The sequence below is a fragment of the Aythya marila genome (assembly GCF_965140915.1).
Source record: "Aythya marila genome assembly, chromosome: 24".
NCBI lineage: Eukaryota > Metazoa > Chordata > Aves > Anseriformes > Anatidae > Aythya > Aythya marila.
In genome coordinates this window covers 6,647,122-6,667,073 of record NC_139065.1, presented here as the reverse complement: position 1 = coordinate 6,667,073, position 19,952 = coordinate 6,647,122, and the positions used below count along the sequence as shown (strand labels likewise).

The 19,952-nt window shown below is 49.4% G+C and overlaps 1 protein-coding gene across 8 annotated transcripts; it reads right to left on the bottom strand.

Moving 5' to 3' along the window:
• Positions 1-1,312: 1,312 nt before the first annotated feature.
• Positions 1,313-19,800, bottom strand: FGD2 (FYVE, RhoGEF and PH domain containing 2). Of its 8 annotated transcripts, none has more exons than XM_082778223.1 (17): positions 17,302-17,493; positions 14,043-14,358; positions 13,326-13,406; positions 11,262-11,410; positions 10,725-10,881; positions 10,464-10,599; positions 9,890-9,948; positions 9,358-9,504; positions 8,882-8,974; positions 8,466-8,545; positions 8,357-8,387; positions 8,129-8,221; positions 7,767-7,892; positions 7,427-7,573; positions 7,125-7,268; positions 6,782-7,042; positions 1,313-1,524 (listed from the first exon to the last, which is right to left on the bottom strand). In XM_082778223.1, exons 2-16 carry the CDS (start codon positions 14,238-14,240, stop codon positions 6,809-6,811), a joined length of 1,875 nt encoding a protein of 624 aa, XP_082634349.1. In that variant the 5' UTR covers positions 14,241-14,358; positions 17,302-17,493; the 3' UTR covers positions 1,313-1,524; positions 6,782-6,808. The 8 variants fall into 8 exon arrangements, with proteins under 8 accessions (XP_082634349.1, XP_082634348.1, XP_082634347.1 ...); XM_082778226.1 differs by lacking the exon at positions 1,313-1,524 and having other exon boundaries at positions 6,811-6,912; positions 6,998-7,042; XM_082778222.1 differs by lacking the exons at positions 1,313-1,524; positions 17,302-17,493 and adding an exon at positions 18,971-19,800 and having other exon boundaries at positions 5,454-7,042.
• Between the last annotated feature and the right edge of the window lie 152 nt (positions 19,801-19,952).

Here is a 19,952-nt window from a genome sequence, read left to right as displayed (position 1 = left end):
TACATCCACTGATATTATTGAGGTGGCACAATGTCAGAGATAGCTAACAGACAAGGTACACCCAAGGTGCAACCAGTTTGGATCAGCTTGCATATGAGTCTGCTGATACATCAGTGCTGTTCTTCCAGAAGCAGACAGACTGTTATTCGTTCCTCGGTGGAGCTGTTATAAGTTGCCCCCTTAATTAATTTTCAGAGATCATTGCATTAATAATAGGAATTTATCGAGTAAGCAACAGCAAGCAAAACAGCGCTGGGCGTCCGGGGAGTCTAGGCTCCGCCAACAGCATGCACCTCACCCCCACCAGGGTCCCTTTTTATATCTTGCTAATTCCGGGATTACGCAGCACATCCTGGTATATTCTGCAACTGCGCACACTGTTGCTAGGGGGTCGTCTCTGTCCCTCTGGTGGTCGTGAAGATGAAGGCCATAGTCTTCCTTGGCGTTGTGGTTCAACTTCTTTTTTTATTTGGTCATGTTGGCCCAGCGTGAGACAGGAAGGCAGGATGTTGATACACTAGTTTAGTAATTTATCAGGAGGTGGTTACATGAGCTTTGCAGCAGTGTCTTTGAACAAAAGAGGCAACTGAGATGCAGAAGGAGAGAAGGGGAGGGGGTTCTCTTTTTTGTTACATTAAGCAAAAGAATTTTCATAGTGTCTAACCAAGTATTATACAGCTCCTTACTTCAGCAGGGAGCTTTCACAACTCCTGCTCCTCAAACGGAACTCCTTGTTTTTATAATACAAAAGACAATGAACAAACATTTATTGTGTATTACAATCCTTCCTTTTTCTTTTAGTTACTCATTTTGTTCATTGAATCTCTGCAATGCCTGGCTACTAAGAACTAATGTTTCCTCGATTCCTTCATTGGTACTTATTGGCTCGTATTTGGCATGTATGAGCATTAAATGTGCCGCTTCTAAACGTCCCTTTACAATCGCAATCAATTTATTAAAAATACATGGTCCAAAAGTTAGTGCTATTATTAATAACAACAAAGGTCCTGTTATTGTTGATAATAAAGTAGTAAGCCAAGGTGAATAATTAAACCAAGATTCGTACCAGCTCTGTCGGGCTTCATTCTCCCGTTTCCTTTTTTTTTCCAACCCTTCCCTGAGTCTTGCCATTGTATCTCTTACCACTCCAGTGTGATCAGCATACACACAGCATTCCTTTTTCAGGGCTGCACACAGCCCACCCTGTTGTAAAAAATACCAAATCTAATCTCGTACGATTTTGTAACACTACCTCTGAAAGCAACCTGATAGATTTTCCAGGGCCGAGATGGATTGTTCAATTTGGGTCAGGTCCTCGTCCACAGCAATGTGTAAGGAAGTAAATTCTTGATTTTGTTTAACCAATGAGGCTACCCCGGTCCCCACTCCAGCTCCTCCCAGGATTATTAGGGTGGCCAAAGTTAGAGCCGTGAACAGTTCCCGTCTTTCCAGAAGACTTGCCACTGTGTGCTGGGTGTACATATAATCCTCAGGGTGGTATAGAATCCTTGGTATAATTATCACCTGTATACAAAAATCACGAGACGCATTAAAGAGTTTTAGTGATAGACAAGGAGTTATGCCCACTGATGAACAAACCCACCTAGCGTTGTTGGCTGGGATTAACCACTCGGCTGATTATTTTCCATTCTCCATGATATTACATAGGTGACACTTCCCACTAGGAACCATGCCCACACACCTACCACATCCAGTGACTTGTGTTAGTGTTACCCTTATGCCTTTTCCCCTACTGCAATGTAGAGGGTTGTTCTCGTTTGTGCAGGTGGGCTCCCCAGGATCCCCGATAGCATCATAATATGAAGGCCTTATACTAAAGCATAATCAACAGTGTTTTGTTACATTTGGATTTGCTTTGTTTAATAATTGGTAGCTGGCATTCATGACCCCCCCCCATATGTTATTCTCAGCTATGTTATCATTCTCGGCTTTACCTGAGCTCGTAGGGCTGCCGAGGATTGGCACTGTAGTATTTTCCGCAGGCTGGATTCCCTGGACATTTTCTGAAAATACCTCATTTGGTTCTACTGCCTGGGGCCTATCAGCATCCTCCTTTTTTATTAGTATGAGTCCTCCCCTATCTGTTCCATGTTCGTAAAATCTGACACCCCACATTTTCCTAGTACCCAGCTAGTATCATCCGAATTTGTTATATATAGAGAGAGAACCTTGCAAATTTCTTCATTTCCGTGGAAGGTTCCTGTATACTCTATACCATGCCCTCGCCACCCGTAATGGGGATTCGCTTGTCAGTTACAACCTTACAGCCCATATCCCACTTGTAAGAATATATCCCGACCAGCCCCAAGTGTCCAGTCCATAGCAATGGTTTCACACCCCCGGTATGCACAATAATATGCATTCAGGTAATTACAGTACACCTTTCCTGGGTTAGAACTTGGGCAGAAAAAATCCTGATCGGTTAAAGCATGGCTGCACTGACACCAGGTCACATAATGTGATGCGGAAACTGGGAGCACCCGCTGTCGTCGTTTGCTGGATGACGAATTGATCCTTCCATCTGATCAAGCTCCATTTAAAAGGCTGGTGGGGATACGCAGACCCATAGCCGACCAAAACGATGATACTGACTCCCATGTATCGTAGGAGGTGGTCGGAGCCCATTGCTCCAGGGTGTTTTTAAATTGTCGGCCCCTCAGTCCCCCACCGTTTTCACTTCTCTGCTTTGCTTGTCAGTTCAGTTGCAGCGAACTACAAGGTATCAGTTCTTCTTGGCAGCAGCAGTGTTCTTCAGGGGAACCTACTAGGGAGCCTTTGAAACAGGGCCTCCTCCCCTTCCCACGATACAGAGATAATATACAATACTTATCGAGTCAGTCTTAGTGTCAGCTTCAAGTCGTCAGGGCCTGGAGCTGCCTCCCATTTACTTTCCCGGATTGGTCCTTTCATACGGCTGGCATGCGTCCATCCTTTCTCCACAGTTCGAATAGCCGTTTCTGTGGTAAGCAAAACAACATAGGGGCCTTCCCCATCGTGGTGTTAAAGAAATCTCTTTCCAAGTCTTAATTAGAATTGAGGGTGATCAAGTGGCAATTCCAAGTCATAGGGCATACCATATAGCATTTCAAAAGGAGAAATTCCTACATCAGTTCTGGGCTGTGTCCATGTGCTTAACAGTGCAAGAGGTAAACATTTTACCCAAGAAGCCTTAGTTTCCAGCATAAGTTTTGTTAGTTGTTTCTTAATTTCACCATTCATTCGCTCTACCTTTCCAGCACTTTGGGGGTGCCACGGAGTGTGGTATTCCCAACTTGTTCCTAGAGCTTTCATAGTCTCTTGAGACACTTTGGAGACAAAATGAGGGCCTCAGTCAGAGTCAATTGTTTCTATAATTCCGTATCTAGGAATAATATTCTCAATTCCCAATTCAATCAGATTTTAGTATTTACTTAACCAATCATAAATTTCGGGATGATTAGGGTCTCAGTGGGGTCGGTCAGGGGAATGCAATTGTCCGCAGTTCCCTGAGCGGTCCCATCGGCAATCTGAGCTCGCACATGAACTCAGGTTGTTTTAAGAGTTAACTGCTTTTCTGTTTCCATAACAACTCTCTCGCAGACCCTTTGCCCCAGAGGGCTAACACCCCTGATTTTAGGGCTGAGGCAGAGCTATTAACATTCCTACATCCTCTTTCCCTGCTCATTCAACTTCGAATACCTTTAACACTTTCAACAACCCTTTTAACACTTCCTTTATCTTTCTCTAGCTTTTACTTTTCTAATGCCAACATCAAAGGCTCAGTCAGGGGCCAACTTAATTCCGTACCTTTTCCCTCCAAGATGCTGAAACAACATCAATATATAACATTTCATCCTGTTTTCCTTCTCTCCACAAAAACAACATTGACTGTAATATGGTGTTATAATTAATAGTTCCATTTAGGGGCCACTCCTCTCCATCCTCTAGTTTATAAAGTGGCCACCACTGAGTACAATATTTGATAAGAGTTCTTTTACTCTCTGTACCCTCTCACCCCACTATATCCCTCCAATGTGTTAGTATACATCCTAGGGGGCTTTTCCAGGGGATTTCTTTGCTTTGACCTTTTCCTATTGTAATCAACAGTGGTTAATATTCCACCGTTTTCCTAGGAGCTCTTTACTAGTCCATCCCAATCCCTCCAAAATCCACAATATATAGATACACAAGTAAAATCAGACCACTGTAAATTAACTGCCTGTAGGCAATTACACTGAGGATATTTAAACCTGATGAGCCAATAATATGCCTGGGCAAATTTTGTTCCCTTAGACATACACCTCAATGGCAGTTCTTATATTTACATATTTACATATTAACATATGTATAAAAGAACACTTTAACAAAAATGCCCGGGCTTCTATATATACAATATACAATGTACAGTTATTATTCCAGTTAAAATTATTCCTCAGCAGCTGCAAACATTATGCCAGTTACCATTAAAGCTCGCTTACCCTCCTCCTGTCTCTTTCTTAAAATCTCGGACATCCCTGGAATTAATGGGGATGGCCACATATTCCTAGTCACTGGTCCCTGAGCGCTAGAGTCAGAGTCGCTATCAGCATCTCCCTGGGGTTGTGGATTAGGAAGCCCAGGAGTCGGAGGGGCTGCAGGTGGACGTGGTGGAATATAGGGAAGCAGTGCGGCTGGGATCTCTAATTCTCGGTTTTTCTTGCGCCTCCCATCCCCTCCTTTTTCTTTTAGAGGGTATAAATTGGCTCGAGTTTCTGAGCTGATCCACAAATGTGCATATTCACTTTCTTCCAAACTAAAAGGTTCCTTTGAGTTTACATAAATACTTAGGCCTGACAAACCCTATCTTCAAAAGACCCAAATACAGGCCAGTAAAGGTGGTCTCCTCGAATCTGTTTACTGCCCCAAACTTCAACACTATAATGTATTATTTTTACTTTATTTTTTCCCCGCCTAGAAGGGGAATCCTCCCAGTTTTTAATCACTAATCCCGGGGTAACCTAACATCAGACGTTACCCCACCCATGGGACCAGAAGGCTTACTCTTCTTCTGTCCCATCTTCCAGAGCACCTTCACACACGCACGCACGAATCGCTTCCCCATTTTCATGGCCCAGTCCCTTGCAGGATGTGGGAACCGTACTACTGAGGGATCGACACTCGCTTCGTCCTGCTGGACGTCTCACAACGACACGCTCCAGGATGCCAACCCCAACCAAATGGCACACTGGCCTATACTTACTCATCCCATGAGTCTTCGTTCGGTCTTCGTGCACAAAGATTACTTGGGATTGCCGGCTTTATTTGCTTGCTGCTGAATTTAGGGTTCGTCGGTGAAGGATTTGAATCAAAGTAGTCCTAGCGAAGGCTGCTGAAATCAGCGGGGCGCCCCCTCCGAAGGTCTTTCAATCAAATTGCCTTCATCCGAGACATAGCACCGAATTTGTTATAAGTTGCCCCCTTACTTAATTTTTCAGAGAGCATTGTATTAATAATAGAAAGGAATTTATTGAGTAAGCCAACAGCAAGCAAAACAGCGCTGGGCGGCCGGGGAGTCTCGGCTCCGCCAACGGCACACACCTCACCCCCACCAGGGTCCCTTTTTATATCTTGCTAATTCCGGGATTATGCAGCACATCCTGGTATATTCTGCGACTGCGCACACTGTTGCTAGGCGGTCATCTCTGTCCCTCTGGTGGTCGTGAAGATGAAGGCCATAGTCTTCCTTGGCGTTGTGGTTCAACTTCTTTTTTTATTTGGTCATGTTGGCCCAGCGTGAGACAGGAATGCAGGATGTTGATACACTAGTTTAGTAACTTATCAGGAGATGGTTACATGAGCTTTGCAGCAGTGTCTTTGAACAAAAGAGGCAACTGAGATGCAGAAGGAGAGAAGGGGAAGGGGTTCTCTTTTTTGTTACATTAAGCAAAAGAATTTTCATAGTGTCTAGCCAAGTATTATACAGCTCCTTACTTCAGCAGGGAGCTTTCGCAACTTCTGCTCCTCAAACAGAACTCCTTGTTTTTTATAATACAAAAGACAATGAACAAACATTTATGGTGTATTACAAAAAGCATTTGTGAGCAGAATGAGGTCCTGGGAAAGTCTGGGATGGGCAGAGTACAGGCCAGCACAGGGACACAGATGGGGGTGTCCATTTTTACAGGGTACCCGCACACCATGGGACTGCAGCACTGTGAGGCCAGGAGTGCTGACAGGCTGGGAAAGCAGCATCCTAAATCCTGGACTAAGGTCCCCGAGCTGGGTGAGGGCAAGCTACCAGCTTGGTCTCAGCAGGGTGCAAGACTGGGCCTGGTTATGGGTAAGATGATGCCAGGGAACAGTCTCTGTTGACAATCCTGCAGGACACTCCAGAAAATACACCCTCCATAAAGGCTCCTTAGACTGCACTGGGGTAAGAAGAAGGATTTATGGCAGCAGGCTATGTCTGCCATATGGCATCTACCACCAGGCTTGGAGGAAAGCTGAGGTGTGAAAGCTGTGCTGCCCTCAGGCGGCAGCACAGCGCAGCAGACCGATGCCAGGCAGGCTGTGGGCTCTCCCGAATGCCCTGGCTTTCCCCCCACCTCACATCCTAGGTACCTCCATCTTCAGGGAGGGGAGGGGAGGGGAGGGGAGGGGAGGGGGAGTTGGCTTGTCCATATGGTGACAAACATACCCCCACCTTGCCCTTTTTGCAGTGAAAAATTAAAGTACAGAGAGGTGGGGGATCTGCCTAAGTCTGGCTATGAACAGGAGGTGTTGATGGGTAGGTGTGACCCACCAGGCAGCCCAGGAGTTGGGCCTGGCTTCACTCTGCTGCACTGCATGAGTCCACATCCTCACTCTCCTCTGGGTGTATGATCCCTGCAGCACAGCGTGCCATGATCCTCATCCAGCGCTGTTTCAGCTCCTCTGTGTCGGCCAGGAAGGTATAGACCTGCTGGGACTGTGCCAGCTGGAAGAGGTGTTGGGCTTTGCCCTGTGGCAGGTCCCTTACCTGGTATCCCAGCAGTGGAATGGAGGTGTGGGCTCGGACATCCTGCTAAGAGAGAACACAGCAATGAAAGGCAGGCAATCTAAGCACTGGGCTGCCCCCTTGCAGATGGAGCTGAGCCCAGCCTTACCTGGGGGGCTGCATAAATGTACAGCACAAGGGGATCATCCCATGGGATAACAAACCAGCCTCTCATGCCTCCCTTGCCGTTCTTGTCCAGCAGCTGCAGGGAACTGCACAGAAGACTCCTGCCTGATATTTCTGCAGCTCCCTTCTGCCAAAAAATAAAATAAAATAAAATAATAAAATAATAATAATAAAAAAAAAACAGCCAAACACTCAGTGTTAGTGGAAGCAGAAAGGGCTGGGAATGGCAGCAGAGGTTGGAGGAGCAGGGCACAGGGAGGATGGGCAGAGAGGGGTACAACTGACCTCCAGGATGCCTTTGTGCTTCCACTCCTGGTCCTCCAGCACTACATGGCCCATCAGGAAGACATAGCATTCCTGACATACACGGTTTAGGCGGTTCCCATCATACTGAAGCTTCACCTTGTGTTCTGAGCAGCGAGCACACACCACCTACAACCATCAGGCATGGACACTGATGGGGCTAGGGTAAAACTGGGGCATCCCTATAACTCCATGAGGAGCTGAGGGACAGGAAACAGCCCCAAACCCAGGTAAAGGGGTGCAGAGTGTACAAAGGCTGCATTCCTGGCCCAACTGCTCAGGCCAGAAGGGAAGGGAGGAGTTGGGGGAGAGGGTAACTCACATATCCACAAGCTCTACAGTGGTGTCTCCGGCGCATGATGGCATTGAAGGGCTCCTTGCAGCGCATGCACATGGTCACCAAGTTGTCCCGCACCCACTGTGGGGCTCGGCAGCCCAGCTCTTCTGTCTGAGGGTGGGAAATGGCATTGCTGGGGCTAGCTAGTCATGGTCAGGGTGGTCCTGCTCACACTCCTCTCAGCCTCCTCAGGCCCTCTGCACTTACTTGTCCCTCCCCAGTCTGCCCCCACTAGTTCTGTAGGGTTTAGCTTAGGAAATTGAGGCACAGCAAAGTGGGATCTCCCTGAGCTTCAGCGTATGGGGGTGCTGGAGGCAGACAGAACATGGGAAGGACAGAAGGGTTACCTTGAGTGTGGGGTTTCCTGTCTCCAGCCCACGCACAACCATCTTAAAGCTCTCACTCCTCTTCTCCTTCCTGTCAATGGCATCCTGGAAAGCCTAAAAGGGAAGGCAGGGCTGGAAGGACAGATAGGGGGGATACCCAAACACTGACAGGTAGGGGATAAGCACCCCTGGGGACCCAGGCATCCAGCTGGTGTGGGATGTGCCACTTCTCACAGCACTCAGCCGTACCTTGATCCAGGCATTCATTTCCTCCCCAGACCTAAGTGCAAAAAGCGAGATGGATGAGCTGGCATCCCTCCTCCCTGAGGAGAAATGGGGCCATCACACTTTTCCTTACCTGGCCTGCAGCTCCAGTGTCCGTTGCTTTCCCGAGACTAGGAAGGTGTGAGGGAATTGCATATCATTCAGCTCCTGCACCTGAGAGACACCAAAGAGAACATGGGAAGCAGCTGAACAAACATCCAGCTCAAAGGGACCTCCATCTGTGAAGTGAGTAACAGGGAGTTCCCTCAGGCAGAAGCCCTTCAGCCCCTCAAATCCGTGCATGACATTGCAGTGCAATCTCACAGGATCAGGTTGCAACCAGTACCCCTCACCCACAACATCAACCCTGGCTCCAAATTCTTCCTCCCTTCCCAGGAAGTACAAGGTAGCAGCCACACTACACCCCAGAGAGGGCTGCATTTGGAGGAAGCCTCTGAAACTGCTAACCAAGGCCTTGGGGAAAGCAAAAAGACAAAGGGCTTGTCTGACCTTCATGCCATCCATGTCAATGCGGAGGCGGACCTGGAACTCAGCGCCCACCTGAATGACCTTAGGCACGCAGTACAGCAGCATGTTGTTGAACTGTGCAGGAGAAGAAGAGTGTGGGTCTGTGCCCAGCAACCTATCTGCTCAGGGCTGAGGGGTTCACTAGGATCAAGGGTCCCTCAGACCCTAGGAGCTGAGCCAATCCCTGGGAAGGATTTGGACTAGAAGGTGCCTACTTCTGCCCCAGCCCTCTCCCGCCCTACAAAGGGAAAACACTACAGGATTCTTGCGTCCCCCAGGGAATCAGAGGTTCCCAAACACATGGAGCCCTGAACCAGGGTGTTCAAACCCCCCAGATGTGAAATAATCCTTTCTATACAGAGATGAGCCACCACCACCCCTGGCCAAGCTGTCTGCCCCTCTCGCCATCCCTACCCCACCTGCTCCCTGCCCCTTCCCACTGGCATCCTGGCTCCCACCAGAAACAGGTACTTCTCCGATGTGCTGTTGTTGCGGGTTGAGATTTTTTGGACTGGCCCCTCCTTGATCAGCTCATTGGAGGGATCCACAATGTCATCCTCAAGGCCCAGTCTCTGGTAGACCTCCCAGAGGTTCTGCAGCCGCTCCTGGGGGAGGCAGGGGAACCTGTCTGGGAGGGAGCTGAACAGCCAACACCTGCGTCCCCTCCAGCCCCAGCCCAGCTACTGAGTACTGGGGGAGATGGCACATGTCACTCACCCCAGACTGACCTTCACGAGCAGCTTCCAGCCTGGAAACAGCCAGTCACAACATGGCTGATGCTACAGGCATTATTTCCCCAGGCTCAGGGAGATGAGGGTCAGACATCAAAAGCAAAGTCTAACCTCCCCGGCTGAACCCTGCCCCATTCTGGGCAGGGTTTTGCTCTATTCTGAGTTGCACAGCAAAGAGGCCATAAGAAAATCTGGCAGAGTGCCAGCAAATCACCATGCCATGACTTGCAAAGCATTGCCAGCTGTGACAGGTACTCACCATCTCAGCAATAGCTGTATTTGAATGCTTGGCCACCATGAAAATCATCTCCAGGGCCTCTGCAAGGAAAAGAGAAAGGAAGAAGGGTTAAGCTCCTGCTGTGGAGAGGTAGGAGAAAACTCCTGCATCTGTCCTCACCAGCAACCGCACATGCAGTGGCTGCTGTCCTACCTTGGATACCATCTGAATGGCCCTGAGCACCACACAGGTGCCTGGGTCCAGCTAGATTATGCAGCACAGGCAGTCGTGGGGAGACACAGGGTGCTAATTTATCCTTCATCCCAGCTGGACTGGGAACTGCTGTTATCCACACGGTTGTGATACCTCCCCTGGTCGTGGCAGATCTCCCTGCAGGGAAATGCTCTGCAGCAGGGCACCTTGTCCTGAACCATCACCCACCTCTCCCAACAACTTTCACAAACCCTAAAGGGGTCAGAAAAGTGTCATACTCAGAGGTTTATCCAAGAGCAGCTGTTGAGAGGACCCAGGTAGCCCGATGTCCATGTACAATGTCAGGAGCTGTCAATTCCCCCACCAACCCACCCCACTGCTCACTACAGCAAGGAGCTCTTACTCTCTGCATCATTCCGATCTGGGGACTCAGGCGGCAGTTTTTGGATATAGTCTTTTAAGAGGAGTTCATAGCGTGGGATCCTCTGCACTGGTTCCAGCATATGGTGCTGCAGTGTTAGGTTAGCGCAGACCTTCCTCTTTTGACCCATGCACAGAGAAAGAAACAGTAAACACAGTAGTTCCTACTCTCCTCTGCTTCCTCCCTAGAGGGAGATTTTGGGAAGCATTCCTGTGGTCCCCCCACACTGCCATGGCCTATCACCTGGATGTCAGCAATGAGCTCCTGGAAGGGCAGTGATTTCTCTGTCCAAATGGTGATGAGCTCCACAGCCTTGTTGAAGTTCTTCACATATTCACCGTACATTTTCAGGAATGGTGCAAGCTTCTGGATCATGTCCCCGATCCTTGGGTGGGAGCTCCTGCAGTAGGGAACCACAGCTTCCTCAGACCATAGGGAAGATGGACAGCAAGAGATAAAAAAAGGGGGGCAGTTTATGCATGACAGAGGTTTATGGCTACATCCTCATACAACTCCCCACTCTCTAGAACAGGTACATGGCCAGCCAGCCTTAGCATTCATTCCTGGGAACACCCCTAAGCCACATGAGATGTCACTCCGCTTTTCAGAAATAGCTTAATCTGGGCTGGACTGTTTTAAGGAAGTGCTCTCCGGCACAAAGACGTCTGGAGCAAAACAGGCTTGAACTCTCTAGTCCTATTGGGAGGCCAAATTCGCCACTGCTCCTTTATTCTGGGAAATTAACCCAAGCATCCTGAACCCTCCCCTCCCACAGCTCACCAATTCTCCATGCGCTTCTGCAGCTCTGGCAGGAAGAACTTGGCATGGAACTGGTAGATGGAAGAAATGTTGGAGAAGATCATTTTTACCACATCCTCTGGGACTGTCTTCCCATTTTTGGCTTCTTTCATCAGCTCTGTATAGAACACCTGAAAGAAAGGTAGGAGAAGATCACATTCGAGATCATCCAAGGAACCTGAATGTGCACAAGCCCAAGGGACCTGACAAAATGCATCCACAGGGCCTGATGGGATTGGTGGATGAAGTTGCTAAGCCACTACCCCTCGTATTTGAGAAGCTGTGGCAGTCTGGTGAAGCTGTGGCATTCTGGTGAAGTTCTCAGTGAATGGAAAAGGACAAACTTAAACCCCGTCTTTAAAAAGGTAAAAAAGGAAGACCCAGGGAACAGACCTGGCAGGCCAGTCAGTCTCACCTCTGTGCTTGGCAAGACCACGGAGCAGACCCTCCTGGAAACTATGCTAAGGCACACAGAGATCAGAGAGGCAATTTGTCACAGCCAACATGGCTTCACTAAAGGCAGATCGTGCCAGACAAATTTAGTGGCTTTCTACAACAGAGTTAAAGCATTGGTGGATAAGGGAAGAGCAACTGATATCATCTACCTGGACACATGCAAAGCACTTGACATGGCACTACACAACATTCTTTTCTCTAAATTGGAGAGACATGGATTTGATGGATGGACCACTCGGTGGGTAAGGAACTGATTGGATGGTTGCACTTAGAGTTGCAGACAACAGCTCAATGTCCAGGTGGAGACCAGTGAGGAGCGGTGTCCCACAGGGGGGTCGGTATTGAGACCAGCACTGTTTAACATCTTTGTCAGTGACATGGACAATGGGATTGAGTGCACCCTCAGCAAGTTTGCTGAGGAGACTGAGCTGCATGGTGTGGTCAACACACTGGAGGGAAGGGATGCCATCCAGAGAGACCTGGACAGGACTGAGAGGTGGGCCTGGGAAAACCTCAACGTGTTCAACAAGGCCAAGTGCAAGGGCCTGCACCTGGGTCAAGGCAATCACAAACATAAATACAGGATGGGTGATGAAGTGAAAAGAGAGCAGCCCTGTGGAAAAGGTCTTGAGGGTACTGGTGGATGAAAAACTGAACATGAGCCAGAAATGTGCGCTTGCAGCCCAAAAAGCCAATCGTATCTTGAGCTGCATGACAAGTACGGCCAGCAGGTCAAGGGAGGTGCTTCTCCCACCCTGCTCTGCTCTCCATGCTATCATCTGCAGTGGTGCGTTCAGTTCTAGAGGCCCCAGCAGAAGAAAGACATGGACCTGTTAGAAGAAAGACATGGACCTGTCCAGAGGAGGCTTGTAACGATGATCAGAAGCTGGAGCACTTCTGCTATGAGGATAGACTGAGAGAGTTGGCATTGAGTTCAGCCTAGAGAAGGAAAGGATCCAGGGAGGCCTTATAGTACTTAAAGAGGACCTACAAGAAAGCTGGAGAGAGATTCTATCAGGGAGCACAGGAATAGGACAAGGAGTAATGGATTTAAGGTAAAAGAGGGTAGATTTAGATTAGACGTTAGGAAGAAATTATTTACTATGAGGGTGGTGAGGCACTGGAACAGGCTGCCCAGAGAAACTGTGTATGCCCCATCCCTGGTAGTGTTCAAGGCCAGGTTGGATGGGGCTTTGAGCAACCTGGTCTAATGGAAGGTGTTCACGCCCACAGCAGGTGAGTTGGAATTTAGTGGTCTTTGAAGTCCCTCCCAACTCAAACAATTCTGTGATTCTATGACTCTATGATTTTGTGATTCTCTGGCTGTGATGACCAGCAACCCAGCAAGGCTCACATCTGCACAGATTCATTCTCTCCATAACCTCCAGGAAACAGTTCCTGGCCTGTGCACACACTGAACTGAGCCCAGGCACTGCCACAGTATCCCAGCCCTGTCAAGGAGAACAAGACAACTGCTAAGTGTGTGCCTGGTTTGTCAGCGTGGGCTGCCCAGGCTGTGCTAGTGGGGGCTGGTTGCAGCAGGGCTATCACTTCCCAGGCTTGCATGCGCTTTTCTGCTCCCCAGCTCACCTGGTCAAGAAGGTGGAGGCGGTTGACGTAAGCCTGCTCTGTCTCCAGCAGCTCCAGAGCGATTTTCTTTTCCTCTGGCTCCTGCATGAGGAGAAGGGCTCAGTCTCATGGGCAGTGATGTGAGCTGTCCCTAACAGCCTGAGGGGATCCAGCTCTGTTCCGCAGGGTTCAGAGCCCACAGTGCAGCTGGAAGCGGACCTTACTCTGGGTCAGGGCAAAGGAAGGGCTTCAACAAAGCATCCAGCAAAACTGAGTGTGAAAACAAAACTGTGTGAAAACAAAGCAGGCTGTGGGGAAGCTTGGCTCACATTCTTATAGGTCACTCCTTTCTCCATGTCCATTTCTCCTAGGGCAATACAGGCCTAGTGATCTCATACAGTAGGGCAGCATGGGGTGGGTTAACCCCATGGTCTGCAGTTCTACCAAGGCTTCTGAATGAGACCTGCAGAAATGCATCTGCAATTGGCATGGGTGACGCTGTGGGACCAACCATGCTATAGTTATATCAGAGCTAGAAGACACAAGCTTTACCTGGATCTATCTGACTACAGGGAATTTGTGCCCAAAGCACCAGGAACAGGGCCACTTCTCTGTCACCCCCTGCACCAGACCTTGAACAGGCAGTGACTTGCTCAGCAGAGACCTCAGCTCTGATCCAGCACACACACCTGGGTGTGAGCACCCATCAGCCTACCAGGAACCACCTCCAGAGCTCACCTTGCTGACAGCTTCGAGGCCTGGATCCTGTTGCCTCCTCCAGTTGTCCCCGCTGATCTTGTGTCGGAAAGAACGAAGGCATTTGAAGCTAAGCCCCTTCTGAACTTCCTGCTCTTTCTGCCCTGCTGCTGAGGCCTTCCTCTTCTGCTGTTCCTCCTCCTCCTCACTCTCTTGCTCTGCTTGGTGCCTGGCAGCCATCTGGGAGAAGTTCTGGCCCTGGCTGGCTGAGGATGTTGGAAGCTGTTGGGGCTGGCTTGTCACAGGATAAGCCTGGCCATGCAGAGAGTGTTAATCCCTCCAGGGGAATTTGCCAACCCTGCAAGGAGGGGAACCAGCATGATCAGACGCCCCAGCACAGTGCAGGCCTCCCGGCTGCCAGCCCATAGGCTGGCTTTCCCACAGCACTGTCCTGAGCTGGCCTAGGATCAGGCTACCATCCTCAAGCAAGATGGTAGGAAATGGCAGCACTTCAGTGCTGATGCTACCCTGCTCTGCCACAACCCTGCTGATACAAACCAGTGTCTGAAAGCCTATACATAGTCTGAGGGTGACATGATCCAGTCTCTCCTCTCCTGGTTCCTCCTGCTGGTGTGGTTAATCCCCATCCTGCTCTACAAGAGCACAGCTCAGCCATTTATCCTATTCACAGGCAGCCTGAGCCATCTTAGCCTTCCAGACTTGCACAAGCCACGTATCTCCTTGGCACAGCCCATCACTTCCTCTCAGGCATCACTAGGTGGGAGCAATCTGAAATCTGAAGCTTTGCTGGGTTTTCTGCCCTGTCCCAGGCTCTTCTCCTCCCCACTCCTGATGTCTCCATGCAATAACACACAAACATGCCACCACGTTTTGCTGAATGCAGCCACAATTCTGGGCTGCAACAGATCACCTGGAGGTTTTCCCCTCCCACTTCAGTGTTTCTTCCCAGAGATATGTCTCTGCCAACTTGTTCCCCATGTCTCCATATGCTTGACTTGGCGTAGTGCTCTTCAAGCCACTTCCAGTCTGGATCTCTAGTTTAAAACTAATTTTACTAATTGTGCTAGGGCCTGACTTGGGAAACCTGACAGCCTCTGAATACCTCTCACCAACTCAACAACTTTCAAGGCAATGCCAGTCCTTGATCATCCCGGACCTTATCCTTCCAAACTTCCTCCCCAGGGTCAGGACAAATCCCACATGAAGACCACTTCCATCTCTGGGCTCACACCATCACTTTGGATACATGTCAGACAAAGCTTGTCTGTACTGTTTATCCATAGAGGGGCATCATCCCTGTTCCCAGCAGGATCCTCTTCTACTTCAAGTCCACGCCATTTAGCCTTGGTGTCAGCAAATGGTGCATCTGGATCTTTGCTTGCTCCCAGCTGTTTAATGCCCAAAGTGCAGACCTGTCCTTTGCAGCACTGGAACAGCTCTGGCTTTCTGTCTACTGCTGCTGTGGAGCCAAAGCAGGGAACCAACTGTCCTGGGCACAAGGTTTTAAAAGCCAAATAGCTAAGAGGTCTCAGCCTTGAGGAAGGTTTGTGCTTTTGCAGAAGGGTGATCTTTTAGTGGCTTTCTCTCTTCTCTTTTCTGGCAAAGACAAAGACAAATACAGAGCAGCACCTTGAAGGTGACAGCAGTGAGCTGTCTGTCACCAAAGAGCTGGTTGTTTAGTAAATTCCTCCAGGCAGAAACTAGTAAGACATCCAGTGGTGGCCTGCAGACAGGAATGGAATGAGGAGGAGGAGGAGAAAAACAGGATGAAACTGGACATAAAACCATGAAGTTGCAGACAGGAAGTGACTCAATAGCAGACACTCATCTGAAGAGGAGGACAGATCTACCCCACATGGACCAGCACGTGTCTGTGAGCTCGTGAGTGCATCCACAGACACGCACACCTGTCCTTGGAGGCAGTCATAGCCCTTCATGTGATAGAGATGATTTATCCATCTCTCCCAGTGCCTTCCAGACCTGTGTCAGCCTAAATCCACTGCTGAGATCCAACAGGGAACTTCTCTGTTCCTATTTGCAGTATGACTTGTGCTGACTTAGGCTACACTGTTTTCTGTTCCATAAAACTTGTTTCCAGGTTCTACAGCTTCCTCTAAAAGTGATAAAAGTTACTTTTATTTCCCCTAACTCAAACATATGAAAACAACAAACACACTGCAGCAGCAAAATGGGGATAGATCAAAGACCACAAATGGTTCCAACACAACATCACAAGACAAATTGTGACTGTAGGACCATGGGAACAGCCATACTACTCTGAAGCCCTCCAGAGCACAAAGGTCAAGCAGAGCACACAATGTAGGCAAAGCACCTGGAGCAGAAGGAAATCTTATGTCTCACCATTTTTAGGAAGGGCTGCAAAACCAAGGCTCACTGAGAGCACCTCACAGATACAAGAAAAGGCAAGATTTGGTATCCCTATTTAGCAGTTAGGAAAACCTAGGCATTGACCACAAACACAACCCACCCCAAGCCTCAGAACGACCTCACTGGAGCAAGGCATATCACCAGCCCTGACTCTGGCCTATGCTGTTTGTCATCCCATGCGATCTGCAGGTCCCAGCTCATGCTTCAAATGAAGATGCTGTTTTATGGAGCAGCCACACAGCCTGAAAGGCATTGACTCCCCTCCACACACACACTCCCTTGCAAGATGCTTTCTGTTCCCCTTCCTATGGGTCATACTGCTGCAAACAACTGGATGTCTGAAGCTGGTGTCTGAGGCTCAGGCCCTCTAAGACACTCAAGCAGCCGATTTCCAAGGACTGTGAAGCGCCCAGCTGTCTACCTGCTGGCCCAGAGCTCGTGGGGCTGCTCTGGTCAGAAGAGTTGCAGAGGAAGCTGGAGGTGTACTGATGGAGCTATGGCAGGAAGCGTGCACACCTACCGCCCCAGGCTGTACTTGCCTTTGGGTGAGAACTGTCTGCATGTTTGCAAACCAAAATCTTCTTCTCCAGAGGCAGCAGAAAAACAACATTCAGCAGGCAGGCTAACTGCAAAGGTACTGAGCCTAAACCTGATCCTGGCACAGAAACCTCCAGCAAAGTCAGTCACCTCCTAGCTAAGGTTTTCAGACTTTGCTCCATGACCTGCAGCATGAGGAAGGCTACAGGGCAAATCTGAGTGCTAAAGAAAAACAAATTCCCCAATTGCCTTTCCCCACAGCCTCCAAACCACCTCCACCATGGGTCTTCTTTCCAAAACCCACACCACATGGAGCCCTAATGTACCTGTAGCGCCCCTGACGTTTCCTTCTTACCCACAGTCTTCAAACAGCCACCAGGTTCAGCATGTTCCACTGCCTGCCTTCCTCCCTCTCCATGGCACAGGCTGTGTCAGCTGGGAGCAGATCCCAGGTGTAAGGATGGAGCTGCAGGGGCAGGTGACTGTGGCTCCCGGCCACGGCCCTGAGCCTTTCCCTCCCTTACTCCACTTTGAGGTGTCCCTGGGACCCACAGCACAGCCCAGCTGCTGTCCCTTCTGCAGCAGATGAGCTTTTATCTGGCGCGGCCTCAAAAAGGAAAGAGGAAGCACACCAGGCTGCAAGGAGAAGCTCTCAAAAACACTGGGAATTTGTTCAGCCTGGCCCCAAACTGGCTGCGGCACCAAAGGCAGGGCAGCAGCAGAGCAGCTGTGTTATAAATGAAGTCTCAACTCAATCTAAATTTAGTAATATTTATAAAAGAATTTTTTTAAAAGGTATAAAAGGCAAGTAAACAGCACTGGGTGTGCGGGGAGTCTACGCTCCACCAACACGCACACAAGAACATCAAACACTCTAAATATACAGATCATTGCTTTTACATACTAAACCCGAGTATGCCTATACATATGTACAATCAGAAAAGGTAACAAACAATCCTTTAAGTTCCATGGCTTAACAGTCTCCATTTTCCACTCCTTTTCTTAATTACAAACAAGTCTCCATTTTCCATTCCTTTTGAACAATATGTCTTGCCTTAAGTTGTCAAGCAACTCGGCCTTTGGGCCTTACGTATCCCGCTCTTCCCGGATCAAAGAAAAGCATATCCATCTCCTTTTCAAGGCCAACAGTGTCTGGGTCAAAAGGCACGTCCAGGTCAGCAGGGGGCGTAACAGCAAAGGCCTGTAGCGGCGGAGGGGCCGATGGCATAGCAGTCAGATCAGTAAAGGAGCCCGCAGCTCGCTCACTATCTGGCAAACCACACGTTTCTGACTGTGGTCCCACAGGGCTCTTTAAGGCCTCAGAGACAGCTCACCAGGTGCCGAGCAATCCCACTGCAACCTCATTGTTTTTAGTTGCAGAGTCCCACAACTTGACATCAATTTGGTCCCATATTTCAGGATCATAAACAGTCTGATTGTTAATAAGGATGTGGGAATATAAATGTTGTTTTTGCAGAGTTACATTGTTTAGAAGGAGAGAATGTGGTACTGAGATATGCTTACAGTGATAAGAAAGCAGGCAACCTTGTAAAATGCAGACAACCAGACTCCTTAGGACAATTAGGTGAAAATCACGGTGTCAAGTCAAGTCAGATAAGTGAAGAAACATTACCACTTCAAGCAGTAAAAATGTCAAAAGAAATTTGAAATTTAACAGGCCGGCAACTGAAGGCCATGCATTGTTTGTGAAGCATCAGGTAGATTGTGAACCTGGATTACCCACTCAGTGGGGAAACAGGGGAGGGTCCTGTCATCAAAAAGTATATAAACTGTGTTTTGGAACTAGTAGATGCGCTCTCTCCTGCTTGTGGGGCGCCCGCCATTGCAATCGCGAATAAATTACTACTTCACTGAGATCCTCGCCTGAGCCTAAGCTATTGGCTACGGAGTGTTTCTCACAAGGAGAATAAGCTCTGTCCTGGTAATAATATGTCCTGGTAAGGTTACCAGGACAGCCTTTGTTCCTAAGGACGTATGATTCCCCATAATGAGCAACTGCTTACCAGTGAGAGGCAGTTGTGTGCACGGGTCTGCTTCTCTCAGCTTGAGCTTCTTCCCAGCTCCTGTGTGCCTGTTTCCAGTGACCTTCTGTACGTGCTTCTCTGAGCAGTTTGCTGAGTTTGGCTGAACCCATCTTCATGATGCAATCAATGTGCCTGTTCCTGTCTTGGTCTCCGTTCTGCTAGCCTGTTCCTTTTCATTCCTTCTTTCTGCTTCTTTATTGATGACATAACTTCATTGTGTTGCCTTTTTTTTTTTTTTTTAATCTTGACGACAGGCTCCCCTCTTATACTCTTCACCCCACAATAGTTCTTTTCAAAACAACTTTCCATTGGTCGAACAAGTTTGCAAATAACAGCAACGGCAAACACCCAGCAACTTCGATGCCTTACTGGCTGGAGAACAAGCAACCTGAGACTGCATGGAGTCTCCTGAATCACCCTTCTTTGTTCCCTCTAAACTCTCTTACATTCCTGATGGCTTCATAATTAAGAGTCTGATGTTATCATCAACCACGCGGGCTTTCCGACCCCCATGGCCACACTCCCAAATCTCCCCCTTCTTTATTAATGTCAACCGTTTTCTCGACACGAATTACCACTCCATATATAACAGCTGCAATGCCACGAGCCCGCTACGCGTGCCGGCCCGCGGCAAGCCAGCGGCGGCGGGGCTGTGCCGGGGCAGCCCCCGCGGGGCCGATGGCACTGCGAGGGGCCGCGACCGGGCTGAAAGGGAGCGGAGCGGAGCGGAGCGGAGGCTCCCTGGCCCTCCAGGGCTGCTCTGGTGCGAGGGGACACGAGCCCGCGGGAGGAGGGCGCGCTGGGGCCAGCCTCTTGGCGCGCCGCAGCCGCCCCTGCCCGGCCTTGTCGCGGCCTCCTCAAGCCGCACCTACGGCGCCAGCCGCCTCGCGGCGCTGCCGGGCCGCTGCTGAGCCTCCGCCGCGTTGCCTCCCCCCAGCCCGCCCATGGTCCCGCCCGCGCC

Coding starts and splice junctions, on each gene's coding strand:
- FGD2 (XM_082778222.1), bottom strand. CDS start 14,240: ATGGCTGCCAGGCACCAAGCAGAGCAAGAGAGTGAGGAGGAGGAGGAA. Junction 13,407..14,042: donor GCCTCGAAGCTGTCAGCAAG/GTGAGCTCTGGA, acceptor CTCCTCATGCAG/GAGCCAGAGGAAAAGAAAAT. Junction 8,546..8,881: donor TTGACATGGATGGCATGAAG/GTCAGACAAGCC, acceptor GGTGTCTCTCAG/GTGCAGGAGCTGAATGATAT.